General features: G+C 40.5%; 1 protein-coding gene across 2 annotated transcripts; it reads right to left on the minus strand.

Annotated features, from left to right (window-relative positions):
* Window positions 1-94: 94 nt before the first annotated feature.
* Window positions 95-14,758, minus strand: CDR2 (cerebellar degeneration related protein 2). 2 transcript variants are annotated; one of them, XM_030482975.1, is made up of 5 exons: window positions 14,462-14,758; window positions 9,093-9,205; window positions 4,821-4,969; window positions 4,419-4,583; window positions 95-3,198 (listed from the first exon to the last, which is right to left on the minus strand). In XM_030482975.1, the coding sequence occupies exons 1-5, from the start codon at window positions 14,538-14,540 to the stop codon at window positions 2,331-2,333; spliced, it is 1,374 nt and encodes a 457-aa protein (XP_030338835.1). In that variant the 5' UTR covers window positions 14,541-14,758; the 3' UTR covers window positions 95-2,330. The 2 variants fall into 2 exon arrangements, with proteins under 2 accessions (XP_030338835.1, XP_030338836.1); XM_030482976.1 differs by lacking the exon at window positions 14,462-14,758 and having other exon boundaries at window positions 4,821-4,985; window positions 9,093-9,165.
* Between the last annotated feature and the right edge of the window lie 65 nt (window positions 14,759-14,823).

Below are 14,823 nucleotides of genomic sequence, written 5' to 3' on the forward strand. Positions count from 1 at the left end.
TGGTTAGTGGCATGCACCCAACACAGCCCTGTTGCCAGGGCGATACCTGTGGCTGCATCTAAAAGCTGCCCTCCAGGAAGGCCACAGTCTAAGAGAGGTCACGAAAGTTTTTTATTGCATAATATGTACAGTTAAGGTTAAAGTACAGTACAGCCAGAGCCGAGCACCGGCACAGGCAGCCAAGGGGAAAGTTACACTGCAGAAGAATCAAGTACTGTGGAAATCCAAGGACGTTTTTGGTATTTTTAAAGCATAAAAATGGTATATATGAAAGTACTCTAAATTAGCCAACAGTAACAACCCACTGGAGATCACCAATTTCACCAAAAACTGAGTTTTACATGTCTTCTGATCTGGCAGGTGTGGATCACCCTTCCCCTAAAGCAGTGAAGAGGGAGCAGTAAAGGGTTTGTGACTAACATGCCATACCTTTCTCATGTAAGTTTACTGCTTCCCCATACCCAAATCAGGGCAGACCTCCAGGTGATACAGATCCAAGTGTTAAGGAAACAGTGACAATACAGTTAACCTGATGGCAGAATAGCAGCTTTTCTGCCTTTTTTGGGTTTTCCCCTTCTTTTCGAACAGCACTGACAAACACCACAACACTAAGGAGAAACTACTTCATTCCCCCTGGATTTCTATCCTAGACAGGCCTATCCTTTTCCATGTGGCATGACCGTTTTAAAAATACAACTGTAATGGGAACTCCATCTGAGCCATGTGGGAAAGATTCAAGACTAGATAACGCAGGTGCCATCTGCAGCAAGTTTACTGGTCCCCAACTGGCACACATGGTTGTAATTACTACTTACACATGTGGCTTGATAGGATTATATAGTTGTTTAGAAAAAATAGAAGAGTCAAGATTCCCATTAATAATAATCCTCAAAATGCAATACATGTTTTAGAGAAACTCCCACAAAATGAAGTCTTAATACTGCAGCTGAAGGACCGGCTCAGCAGGGTACAACTTAAGGCGAACTGCAACAGCCGCATTTGAACTAAAGCTGAGAAATTGTCAACATTCTTTGTCAATAGTTTGGTCTATCACAGCAACTCAGGCAGAAAGTTGATCCCAAGAAGACCCTTTAATAAGGAAAAGGATGTCACCTTTCATTGTGCCTTCCCCCTCTTAATCTCTTAACCTTTGTTTTCTTAAGACTTTGAAGCAGTTTTAAAGAACATACTTCTCCATGCTCTTTGCTTTTCAGAATTTCAGTATATATAGATTACTATTAGGGAGTGAAGGGGAGGAAGAACAAGAGTGTGGTCCCCTGTTTTCAGTAGGATGTGTTCTGGCAGCATTGTGTCCATCCTCCCACCTCGCAGGCAGTGTGGAATCATCCACAGAAGCTGACACTGGAAGCAAGAGCCAAAACAATGTGATAAGGTTTCACCTGGCCTGTCTCCTTCAAGCACTTCGAGTTTGTGGTATGTAAGATTAAAAGCTATCCCACTACATCAATACTACTCCTAAAGTTAAATAGCTAAATTGCAACTTTCTATCTTACCAAATACACATAAAAATGTACTTTGCAGACATTCCACCAAAGAACAGTAGGTCCCAAATAACAAACATCATCAATTCACAGTATCCTGCCTTCAGACAAAGTGCCCTACATAGCAAACCATACCTAAAAAGCCACGCAAACTTTACATCAAATCCCTTCTTAGTAGGAAGACATTTATACTAATCTGGGGGAGAGCTTAGTGCATGTGAAAACATGGTACTAGCTTAAACCAAGCACAGCAGAGTCTGCTCTGCCAGGTCTCCACCTCCCTGCCAAAGCAAGCTCAGCTAGACTGCTGACTTCATTCTCAAGAACTGAGGAGAGGCTGTCCAAGACACTGGTCATGGGCTTTGGTTTTACTTATTTTCCACAGAGATGTAGTTACAGGGCTTAGATCATCAGTGTGAACCAAAGGAAAGCTTTAGTTTGGTTCCTTGTGAGAGTACAGATTTCTTAGCTCTGTTAATTTTTAAGTGGACTAAGGAAACTAGAGTCAGTTAACTGCTCTGGCCAGAGATTAAGTGTAGTATGAAGTAGTAGTATAGTATTAAGCTATGATGTTTGCTTGCTTTACAACCACTAGTTTGCGTGACAGTGCTAAACAACATTAAATCTATTGCTACATAGGTACAGGGAGACTAGCTGTTAACTAACTAGGTTGTTAACTACAGGCCTACAAGCCAATTCAAAACATTCATTTTGAGTGCTCAGGAAATACATTGTAAAAGGGGTCTTCTGACACTGGTGTAAAGTTTTTCCCCTTCCTGACTAACAGATTAGTCATCAATAGAAAATGGGTCATCATCATGTCCAACATTATGGCTGAGAGGAGAGGGACTTGTACTTAGCTCTGTGTTCATCTATTTCTTCCTTTGTTTTTTTGATACAGCTAAAAATTTCCTTAAAGAGTGCTTTATATTCAGGAAGAGCATTTGTGGGAGAGTCACTTAGCTCCACATTTGTGAATTCTTGATTGCTAGTTGGAAGATCATACTGGGTATTCCCTACAGTTAGGTCTTTGGAATACTGCTTCGGCGTTTGTACAGCCTTGTTTTTCAAAGAATCTTCAGCCGTTTGACACCTCTTCAAAAGTTCCTCATACTTCACTTTCAGAGCATTATACTGAGCATCAACTTCGTTAAGCACAGAGACTCCTCGCTGCTTCACAGCTTCAGCTCTCCTAATACATGTTTCTTCGTGGTCCCTTAGAATGTCTCCCCCTGCAGCACTGCTCAGGAAGGTTTCACTGCTGCTCCGTTTCAGTGCCTTCTTCTCAAACTCCGATACAGCCAGAAGTCCATCATCTGCTGGGCTCTGACCAAGCTCCCTTTCTAAAGGCTCCTTGAATGAAATGAAAAAGGATTCTGGCACCAATTTCTCCGTTTTATGTAATGTGTTTTCAGACTGAAGTATTTGTCGCATTTCAGCTACTTCCACTTCCAACTCCTCTGCACGAGCCCGATACAAGTCTATATCAGCAAGCCTCTGTTCAAGTTCACAATTTTCTTTTACCATAAGACTGTATTCCTCTTCCATCGTTACCCTCTTCTCTTTTTCTAGGTTCAGTTGGGCTTGCAGAACTGTAACTGCCTTTTTTAAGTTCTCATTTTCTTCTTCTAGAGGACTTAGCTGATTATCCATCGAAGTAATCTTTTCTGCAAACACATGGTCATAAACAAAATACCTGCAGAAAGAAAATAAATATGATCAAATGTAGGAAGTACAGCTGACCACACCTCCTAAAGTTTTCCTGTCCTGGGTAACTAATGACAGATATAAACCACGTGCTATCATACCTCAAAGTACACATAGTGGTCATTTTACTAACCTATCTGTCCATTTAATCATCAGAACCGAGTTTGTAAATACTGATATGCCATCAAATCAAGCCTCCCAGCTTAAGCAGAATGGCAGCTTAGGAACAGTTTCAAGTTACAGACACCCTTATTGAATAATTAGACCTACAATTTAAGTTTATTTAAACATTGCCTCAATGTATCATGCAGTACTTAGACACTCAGGGTTTTTTTTTCTGCAGCACTCCACTCTTGTAAGTTTTGTCACTGTTGTTTGTGGAAACGACCATCAAAATTGACAAGGCAATTCTGTAGGCTGGTACTTCCACAAGCATTGGGCAATTTGAAGGAATCCACTTATTTAAATTATCAAGAAATAACTTCCTTTTGGATGTACAGATTTATTCTACAGTCCTACCTCCATGTAGTGCTGAAGCCCAAACACAAAAGCCTGTTCTGTCTGTGGAAGTGCTTGACTTATGAAATTACCTTTTATTTCATAAGTGAACCTTCTAGGACTGAAGCTAGTCTGAGCTTTTCCCCCAGGTGGTTGTCCTGATGGGCATACTAATGCAGTTCAGCTGGGAAAAACTGCTCTAAATTAAAAAGCAGCCCAGAGCTCCAGGCACCATTTTACCAGCTTAAGCATCATTTTAACCAGCTTAAGTTCAAGTAGGCTATTGCAGGAATCCTGCCTTCCTTGAAAAGAAAATATCCACAGACATCCAAGGAAAAGGTAAGTTACATAAAACATTTTGCATGCAGGATGCTTGTTTTTCAGATTATCTGTCTGGTTTTATCTGACTGAAAAAAAAAGTGGGGTGCAAATTACTGTACACTTTCTAGGCTACAATTTAATATGGTTGGAGACTTTGGGAGAGAACCTTTCAAGGCAGTTCCTCTCACACAAATACTAATATGGTCTAGAAGTATGCCAGAAGCAGTGGCACCACCACACAGTGCAGGACTGTGCAGCTGCTTTGATAGTTGTGAACACCAGGTGTTTTTCTGCTAGCTTGTTTGACCTCTGTGCTTGTGTCTTAGTTTTTAGAGCTTTGCTTAAAGTAATTTCAGTATTCTCTTTGCTATGCAAGGTAAAAAGTCTTACTGGCGAAGATCATACAGCTCCTTCAAACATGAGAAACTATGCATTGATCTTGGCTGGTCAGATCTCTCGTGGTTCATCCGGCCTCGCCCAGGCTTTTTCAATTCTTCTACTTGTCGCTGCAGGTCATCTATGTGTGTTTGCAGGTATTCAATAGTCTCTGTCAAACTAAAAGGTGAAAGACATATAAGTGTTTAATCACGGAGATAGGAATTTTCCATCCCTTCATAGTGTATTTTCTTCTCTGAAGGCTGTCCTTTGGCCCTAAAAGATCTTTAAAGAACCCTATCCTTTAACACTGCTGTAGAACACGACTAGACACAGATGGCCACCCAATAACTACACAAAAATACACTTGGAGTGCTCTTTTTCACATTATCTAGGAGAAATCTAGTAAAAGTTTACCTTAATATCTTTTGTTGGGAAGCTCTACTGTCTGCAACTAGTTTTTGATTAGTGTCTTCCAGCTCTCTTGCTGTCACATCCAGCTGCTCATAGACTTTGGCATGCTGATCGTTCATCTGACGCAAGAGCTCCACTTGCTTTGTGAGGTACTGCAAGACAGTATTGCTGTTACTAGTTTACACTTGAAACACGGAGATAGGACTACTATTCTGCAATTCTATTCATATTCATAGAGAAACTACTAAGTTTCAGAAATGTAGATTCCAGTGGTTGCTTTGTTCAGTTGCAAAGACACCAGCTTGCCTTTGTCATGGAGATTAACCCCCGTGGATCAACCAGCCTTTTATCCCAAGGAGCTGGGTTTGATTGTGCCTGCTGTGTTTATCTAGACTTGCTGCAGCTAGGCTTTGGCCAGCAGCCTTCTGGATTGGGTTTGTCCATATCGCAGTTGTCACTGATACAGCCTTGAATCCAGACTTCAACATAGCCCTTAACTACCACCAAGTCCTTCCAGAAGTTGCAGTGAGCTCCACAGAAATTTCCTAATAGTGTTGACCCAACAATTTTCTTAGCATTACATCTGAAATATTGGGTAGTACCATCCATAATTAAATTTCTTTTCAGCTGACCTATGTTTTTCCAGTCGGAAGTAGCATTTAGGTTCAGCAGAAGAGAATTTAGGTTGTGGTCACACTTAAGACAGTATATGGGCTAGTATGCACCAGGAAGTATAATCAAATTATTGAATTCAATCTTTAATTACTCACAGGGAACTATTCCAGTTATTGTAATCCCAAACAAAGGTCTCCTGCCTTTTTAGAATAATAAAACTACACATGAAGTATTCATTTTAATCCTCTTTAGTTTTATAATGAGCAATATAGACTTAAGTTTCTTGAGTAATGTCAGAAAGCTTGGAATTCTCTGTCCAAGAGCAGTTAACAATCACCTAAAGCTCTTAAACAAGTGTCTTATATTGTCCCACCCAGGATAGGACTGACCCAGTTCTAAAAATCTACGCAATAATTAGCATGATACAGACATGAACAAAAAACCCTTACCCTTTAAATCTGAAATACTTTGTTCTTACATAGAATTTATTTCTTGCAATATATTCTGTATTACTACGTGCTACTTACTGAAAAGTAAACCTCAAGTAGGAGCAGCCAGACTTGTAGGCAGAATTACTTCTCTTTACATAGGCCAGTACATACTCAAAACTTCTAATATTCTACTTAACCTGTTACCTCATTAAAAGATTGATGAGTTTACATTTTAGGCAATTTAAGAACGGATAATAAGTTAATCTAGGACTAGTAACTGCTCCATACAGACTTCTAGAAGATCAACATGATAGCAGTTGGCTAGATCCCTTTGTAGCCTGTGTGCACATGACTGAGGATTTACACAAAAATAGTACATGGATTAGCAGCAGAATCTCAATGTGACCCATTTCAGATTAACTTTCCCTACTGGTTATTCTCAGAAGGAGCTGGAGATCTTCAGACTTTCTTCAGCAATATAAGCACGGCTGAGCACAGAAGCCTTCAGTGGCTTTGGTGCCAGAACTGATTTTACTACTTGTTACAATGGGCTTTTGCAGAAGTTTTAGCTTAATAGAAGCAAATTCTTTGCAGTTTTCTCCATTTTCTCCACCTTGTGTCTTCAGTATCTTCAGTGCTCATGTCAAGTTGGCTTGGTATAACCAGGCCACAAGAACAAAGTATAGATGTCGTGATCAATACTTTAGAAGTTCACATTTATTCCACCTCCCCTGCAACTAAGCACCTAACATGAAGCAGCAGTTGAGACTTTTTGTGTTTGTTCTGCCACATGATAAAAGGAAAGTGTCAGTATTTCTGAAGTCTGAGTGCTGTGAACAGATTGAGACAGGAATGAAGTTGCCCTTTCAATCCAGCATTTATTAAATCTACTGTGATTAGTGGTACACGTGTCAGTACAAAGGTCAGATATAATGATCCAAGGGTGTAGAATGTTGCATTTAATATATTAGATGTAAGCTTAAGCATCTCAAAGCCTTTGACCTTTTTCAGTGCAGACAAGTATTGTATTTCACAATGATTTCTTATCCAGTTCTAGACTTTGCTATCCGTAAGATGTGAAATAATAGGGGAGGAAAAACCAAACCCAAAGATCAACACTGACGAACTGCACTGAAAAAGCTAGTAAAATGCAGCAGAGTAGCTACAGAACAGAAGAAAGATCACCTTTAGGTTACAGAGACAAGCACTTTCAAGTAAGGAAAAAAATCAAGCATAGAGACTGGAATGCCACTTGCACATGTATCCTGAGCAGTGGGGTAACCTGTGTTCCCACCAAAGACAGAATGCTAGGAATGAAAATAACTGACTGAACTGCTTTTAACCAGCTAAAGAGTGCTGCACCTTGCATATGCTAACTTTATTCCCATTTGTTTTGGTGAATTCCTGCAGCAATCCCTTGTGCCAGTAATCTAATATATTCAGTTCCTCCATCTTGAGGTTCTCTCTGGTTATTTCAAGAAAGGGGTTCATTCTGACTTTTCCCTTGCAACACACCAACTATAGACCACTGCTGGAAGGACACTTCTGACCACTTCCTGGTGCTGAAGCTCTCTTACGTAGTCAGTAACCCACCAAAACACCTAAATCAAACTTGCTTAAACCACCGGGATATTATATCCTTAATGGCACTGGGCTATTTCTATAAATGAATGCAGCTTAGCAATAATGTATTTTTCTATATTTCATGAGCTACACTCAACGAGCCAAGTTAGTTATCTGTCACAAAGTTATGCTGTTATTTCAAAAGGTGTGTTGTAACTGTGTTAAACACTTCCTTAAACATGGTTGTTCCTCCAGGTGTTGAACCTTAAGGAAAACAGTGTTTGTGTAACACCTTGAAGTGTTTGTCCTCTCTAGATCTTAAGAATTAATCTTTTTATAAAAACCATTCATGGCAATGAGTTATTTTAAGCCTCTGCATAAGTAAATACATTTTTTGAAGCACTGTGGCACTAATACAAATAGCAGCCATTCCAACCGTTGTATTACAGAATGAATAGCATAACAAAGATGACGTTTGGCACATAATAAAGAGCCAAAGAATGAGGTACAAACCAGAAGTATCTTAGAAACACCAAAAAAAACCAATCCAAACCCCACAACAACCTGCACCCAGAGATTGTGCATCACCTAATAAAAACACTGCATTTGGGTTAACATGACTAAAGACACCTATATATGTATAAGTACTAAGCTTAGGATTCTTAAGTTACCTATTACCAAGTGATAAGTGTTTTAAGTTGAAGTTGCAGCTGTACAAAATCCACACCCCATCTGTAACTGCACATGTACTGCTTGCACAAAGGGACTTGGATTTTGTAAAAATCTAGTATATTCCAGTCACAGCCTGTTCCCTGTGATTCGTACCAGAACCAAACCGAAACGCTGACTGCATTTCCAATATGCTGTCAGTCAAAGTACTGAATATTTAATAATTTAATTAGAGACCATGCACTGCTCTGTAATAGATGGGGAAAAAACTCATTATGCTGATAAATGCTAGGTCTGCATGAACACAGCCAATGTAAAAAAGCTAATTGCCAAAAATGGCCATTTTTTTTCCACCAGGTAACAAAGAGATGAGTGGTTTTGAAAAGGTAGTAATGAATTTTTGTTTGGTTTGCTGGGTTTGTTTTGTGGGGTTTATTTTGGGGGGGGAGGGATGAGGGGTGTGTTTTGTGTTTTAAATTGAAATAGGCTAGCTCCATCTACCACAGCTCAGTTTAGTGGAAGTACCTATCCTCAAACTTGACTTAAGTCTCTCTCCTGCACTTACCAGCATTTACATTTAAGTGCTGTAACCGCTAATATTTTCATATACTAATTTAAATTATTTATCATTATATAATTTAATGGCATTTTACTTGGCAAGATCAGCAAAGTTTAAGAATAAAATAACTGAAGTAACTTTTCTGTACAAAAAGAAAAATACTATTCACTTGTTATTAAAACAAGCCAAATTCAGCATGAAGTTTAAAGACGCAAACCTTCTGGTAATCAGAAAACAGTTATAACTATAATCAACTATCATCTAGCTGTGATTTGAAAACATAGGTTCTCAAATTCTCAAAGTAGCTGAAGTGGTTAAAGGTTGTTCAGTATTTTTCCTTAGAGTGTCCATGAGATGTCAAGAAATTCAGATCCAAACTTATGTGCTATTGTGTTGCAGGTCTAGATACTTTAACACTTGGATCCCTTAAATATTTACCTCTATCTCCTGCAACTGTTCTTGATTTGTGGCATACATTTGCTGTAAAGATTCTTCTAGTTCAGTGTTACGGTCCAGGAGTGTCTTCCCAAGCTCAGCAGCAAGGTGAAGATCTAAGCAAAGAAATCATGTTTGCATGTAAGTTACAGAGCCAATAACAATCTCATTTTAAAGCATTTTAATCAAATCCATGTAGTGATTTTCTACTGCTGTTATAACTGCTCCAAGTTATTTCCAGTATTCAAAAAGAAAGTTAGCTTAAGTGGAGCATTCATATACCATCTATAATGCCAAGTCTAAGTCAGTCCTAAAACCTAGAAGATACTCTGATTTCATTAAGTTCCTTAGTTCCTCCCTTGGTCCTTTTTCCACAGGTCAGACACATGCAACCATCTTCACTTCCCACTCTCTGCCTTATTCTGCACCAGCATCTCTACCCAAGGTGTCCGTTAGTTAACTACACTTCACCATGTTTACAGCACTCATATTTTAGAAGAATAAACATAAAAGACCCTGTAAATGTTAGTCAGGCCAGACCCAGGCCACAGCTGGCTGCACTCTTGCTTACTTGGCAGTTTTCCACCTTTACCCCTTCACCAAGTTGCTCAGGTCATAGAGGATCAAAGTGCTAAATCAAAGTTTCAGATGCTTCTTATCATGAAATATGAATATCAAAAGACAAACTGATAAATAAGTGTAGCTATTCTGCTTTTCAAGCTCATAAGCCTAGGAGACAAGAATTGTTTCATGTGCTCCAAAACATAATTTTACATGTCAGTTGTTCTCAGGCACTTAATCTGAATTTCATTTCAGCCATCTTCAGGGTGCAGTGACTATGGTTGTTTCAAATTAAGAAATAAGTCATCTGAACACTCAATTCCTTTCTAGAGGGAAGCTTGATATTTGTTCAACAGCTTCAGTAGTGCTAGATATTCTGCATTATTACCTGTAGAAACACATGTAATTTAAAAGCTAACATAATGTGACAGAAATAAATCTTGGTGATACTGCTAAAATTGCAATGACTCTGTGCAGGGTATTATGTGTTAAGAATCCAACAGATTTCTAAAAATCTCTGATTTTCCACATCCTTCCCATCACCTGCACCACAACCAGGTTGTCTTCTGCATGAGTGCAAAACAATCTTGGTAGTTTTCACATAGAACTAGCATCACATCATCTTCACAGATGAAACTTCAAGAAAAACTTAGATTCACTTCAAGACTACTTAAATTAATATACAAGAGATATGTATAGCATCATCAGTAGTTGCAGATAAATGAGGAAACAAATTCCATTTTCACTTGATTTAGGTGCCCTTGTTTTAACATGTTATTTTCCTGTCCTTTCCCAATTATCTTATCAAGTAGACATTGTAATAGATAGAACACTGTTCCAAGACTGTTTTGTGCTAACCTTCAGTTTGGCAGCCTGGCCAAAATGATTACTCCATCTATGTACGTAAGCCAAAGACCGAATTCAGACTTACAAGGACAAGTGAGTAGGAGCATTTGTCTATTAAGTTGTAGATGTCCAATTCTGGCCAAACAACAGCTCTGGTATTCTCTACACATTCTTTACAGCTACAGTGCATTGTTTCCCACCTTAAGGTCAGATTCTTAGAATAAATGCCACAAAAAATATTTAAAACAAATCACACTGCATGGGAGTTCTTCACAGTTTCAAAAGACTATGTATGACTAGGAGCCACATGGCATACTGATCTATACTTAGGAGTTTATCCTCACATAGCTTTTTCATTATAACACCACTTGTTAAGAAACACAGCCTTTTCCACAGCTGGAGTTCAAAGTATTTGGATAAGGAAACCTCAAGGCATCCTGCTTAAGTTTTTCCCCGTTTTTAAACAGAGATTGTGCATTGTTTAGCCATGGACAGCATAACTCCCAGTCAAACACCAAGTTGTTTGTTCTATCACATTACAGAATAATGCAGTCTTCAAATCCAGCGTATCTATCACCCTATATAAAATGAAGTACCGATCCACAAGTGTTCATACTACACAAGTCTTTACTAGGAGGCACAATCTTTAAAGCTGGTCAACCATACTGGCATCATTCAAGGCAAAGACTAAATAGTCCATTCTTTTATTTTAATAGAGAAGAATAAGAGCTTTAGAGAGGGTTTAGGATTATGTTAAAGATGTAATGCATAATGGAATTACTTGCTGCCATTTCCCTTCCCAAAGTGAAAGTTTGATGTTTAAGTATATTTAGGAGTTGATGGTTTCATTCTTAAATGTCCCCTCATCTACTAAATCAAGTAGCACATACCACACAGTACTTTGAATGCAATATGAATAATTCAATTCATGACACTGTACTTACACACCCATTCTGTTCATTAGAATGGCAGAAGCACAAATGAGTTACTATGGGAGAAGCATACTATTTTGTAATTAAGGCAATTTGTTTCGGAGTAGGAGAATACAAATGGAAGAGTTCAGGAACATGCAATCAAACCCTAAGTCCTACCCCTAGAGAAAGCAAGAACTGAAACAATTTCACCTCTTCTAAAAATAAGCATTTCCTTTGTGTGCATTTGTCTACATTGTTAAGTACCTATAAGCCCTACAAAGAGCAAATTTTAAGAGTGAGATGTGCAATATACATGTTCTCCAGATACAGAAAAAAAACCAGTTATTTACATTTCTCATAGTTACTGTACAATAGAAGTACACTGCATTTGCTGTTGTAAATTTATGTAAAGGAACAGCTAAGTTCTCACACAGGCATGCATTTTTTCCTTTCCACCAAGATGTAAGCAGAAAGGTTTTTAATAATGCAAACTGCGTACGTGCAGATCTCCAGATCTTCATTTTAGTAAATCTGATCAGTTGTACTCGTGTTTGAAAGCTCCTTCAGAAATCTCTAAACCAAAAACCAGATTTCAAAGGTAGGTCTGTGATGTTAAACAGTTCTCACCAGCATTTTGCCACCATATCTTCTGACAGTGTTACTATAATTGAGAAAAAGATAAAACATTACCAAAATCCTTCTCTTCTACTTTTTCATAACCCACCTGACAAAAAGATTCAGAGAAATTTCAGCCTAAAATTAAGCCTGTTCTTTTCAACAGCAAAGTGCAAGGTATACAAGACTGGTTGAAGTCTACTTAACCATAAAATTCAACCCTTAATTTTTTTTTTTTACTTAGCTTCCTATTTCCTACTTCATGTTTAGTCTACCCTCTGTTCTGTTAAACAGAGTAACAGCAAGATGCAAAAAGAGCAGTCATATCAAAGAATTGTTTTTCAAAAAAATCAGCATACTGCAGCAAAACATGGATATTGCAGAAGGATGACTGTTCCCTTCCATGAAAGAATTCCATGAGCATTCTGTTCTCATGAACAGCATGCCAGAAAAGCCCACCTCCATTGTCGAGGCAAAAGCTTTTGGCGCATACGAAGACTGTCAAAGTTTTTCCAACAAGGACTACAAGCTTGTTTCAAGGTGCTTCCTGGTGTTTTACAACCTAGGTTCTCATAAATCTACTCCTCGTGTTTCTAATGTGCACTGATTGTTTAGGTTGTGACAAGTTTCAAAAGATCTTGATAAGCGATCTTACTACCCTGTTTGCATACATTGGTATTGCTTAGTCTTCGGAGAAGTAAGAGTTGTCTTTCAGACTTAGGGAATAAAGTATAACAGTATAAAGTATAACCCATTCCTGTATGGAATTTATTCTTTGCATTTCAACTTGCCCATCAGTTTATTTTCCTGCTTCCCCTTTTGGAAAGGCTACTAGTCACTTCTGTTTAGGCTTGTAAAAAGATAATCCCCAGGAAAAGATTGGTCAAATGTTGAAAGAACATTAACCAACCCTCAAAATGCACTAACCTCTAGAATGGAATAGTGTTTCTTAAAACCTCGCACCAGAGAACAAAATGGTGATTATTTCGCTCATTTTAATTAAAAGATTAGTTTAAAGAAACACCAGTAAGCCAAGAACTTTGTTGTTATTACTTTGTGAAATCTCCTTCTATATCTTCTGCCCCATAAACACTGACAATAGTAAAAACATTGCTAAATCAGGTCTTCAAACTTTCAACTGTCTTCCCTTTGACAGCAAACTATGGTTTCAGTATCTGATTTAAATTGATTGGTTTGTACCATAGAACCATGAAAACATTTATTTTGAGCTAAAAGTACCTAAATAAAGCTTTCAGACAGTTAGCTGGTTTATAGTCAAAGCATACAATTAGAGAGACCTACTCCAGCCTCAAAACCAAGTTTCTGCTGTCAGATGCCTGATCTCAGTGTGAAAACTACTTAGCTAGGAAGAGCTTTCAAAAGTGTCTTTCTACATGGTTTATAATACAGTAGCACCCACCAATCCCAAGAATTAATGTACTTCAATGTAAAACCCAAGAGCATAAGGCTGGAGCAGGTTCACAGGAAGCGACTTCACAGCTTTGAGCTGGCCTTTTAAAACGAACTCTGGATTAGTAGCAAAAAGTACAGTATGTAAATACCAGTCTAAAATGCCACTAAGCTCTTAAGAAAATGGCACATTCTTTCCATATCATGTCTGCAGGAGAGTTTTAGTGCAATTATACTTGGTGTATTCCTCATCTGTGAGACGAGAATAGCATTTACTTATTGCATGTAGTGTTTTAAGACCTACTGACAGAATGACATACAGGACCTAGATACCTGTAATTCTGATGCATAGTGGAGTTACTCATATATTTTAAGAAAACCTAAAAAGTTTTTCATCATGGACCTGTCGCTAACCGAGCACAGCCACATTTACAACTTCATCGCCTGGAAGCCCTTACAAAAAGGCTCGACAGGGCGCAGCATCGCAGCCCAGCCCGATGCTTCCAGCGCCCGCTATCCCCAGCGCTGCCTTGGACAGCAGCTTTACGTCCTGACCAAGGCGCAACTTTCCGGAGCGCCGCTCCCCTCCCCGCCGTGCGGGCGGCGGGGGGCCTGGGCACGATTCAACTGCAGCAGCTCCTCCCGTCAAACAAAGACGGCTGCGATCTCCACCGGCATCGGCGGCCCCTCTGCCTACGCGCCCACGCCGGTAGGACACGCGGCCGTGACGGGAGCCCGGGCTCCCGGCGGCGACAGCCTCGGGCCGGCACAAGCACCGCTCCCGCCCCGCGACCCTCGCCGGCGGCTTCGCCCCCCGAGTGCCCTTCCCGCCGCCCCACCCGAGCGCCCCGCGCCCCCCGCGCTCCGCGCCGCCGTTGTGACGGTTCCTGCGCCCTCCTCGCCGCTCCCTTCCTCACCCGACCCCTCCTCGCTGCTCCCCGCGGCTCCTTCCCTCGTCACACGCCCCCCTCGCCGCAGCCCCTGCCCGCACCCACCCGCCGCTCCCACTCCCCAGCGCCGGCTCACCTTGCTGCAGGTCCTGTTGGTCGTACCAGGGCTCATCCTCGCGGATCTCGAACTCCTCCACCAGGCTATCGGTCAGCATCGCGGCCGCAGCGCTCACGCCAGCGAGTCCCCCCGCGCCGAGCGGCGGCGGGGCAGGGCAAGCCGGCAGCCGCTCCTCTCCTTAAAAGCCGCCTCCGGCCATTGCCGAGCGTTTCCGGACTTTGCCGAACCTCTCCCCCTTCTGGTCGGGCTGCGCGAGGCTTGCCGGCGGCAACGTGGCAAGCTACAGCCACCCGCCCACCGTCCACCCTGCGATTCAAACACAACACCCTCACCTCCTCCGCGGAGAGCCAATGGGAAGCCGCCCGCCGGACAGATCGACG

This window comes from Strigops habroptila, chromosome 4, assembly GCF_004027225.2.
Source record: "Strigops habroptila isolate Jane chromosome 4, bStrHab1.2.pri, whole genome shotgun sequence".
Taxonomy (NCBI): domain Eukaryota; kingdom Metazoa; phylum Chordata; class Aves; order Psittaciformes; family Psittacidae; genus Strigops; species Strigops habroptila.

Bases quoted from the DNA above. Each gene is read 5' to 3' on its own strand.
- CDR2 (XM_030482975.1), bottom strand. From the start codon at position 14,540: ATGCTGACCGATAGCCTGGTGGAGGAGTTCGAGATCCGCGAGGATGAG. The intron at 4,584-4,820 runs GTAAACTTTTAC...TTCACCTTTTAG, and splicing joins TCCCAACAAAAGATATTAAG to TTTGACAGAGACTATTGAAT. The intron at 3,199-4,418 runs GTAAGACTTTTT...TTCTTTCTGCAG, and splicing joins GAGCTGTATGATCTTCGCCA to GTATTTTGTTTATGACCATG.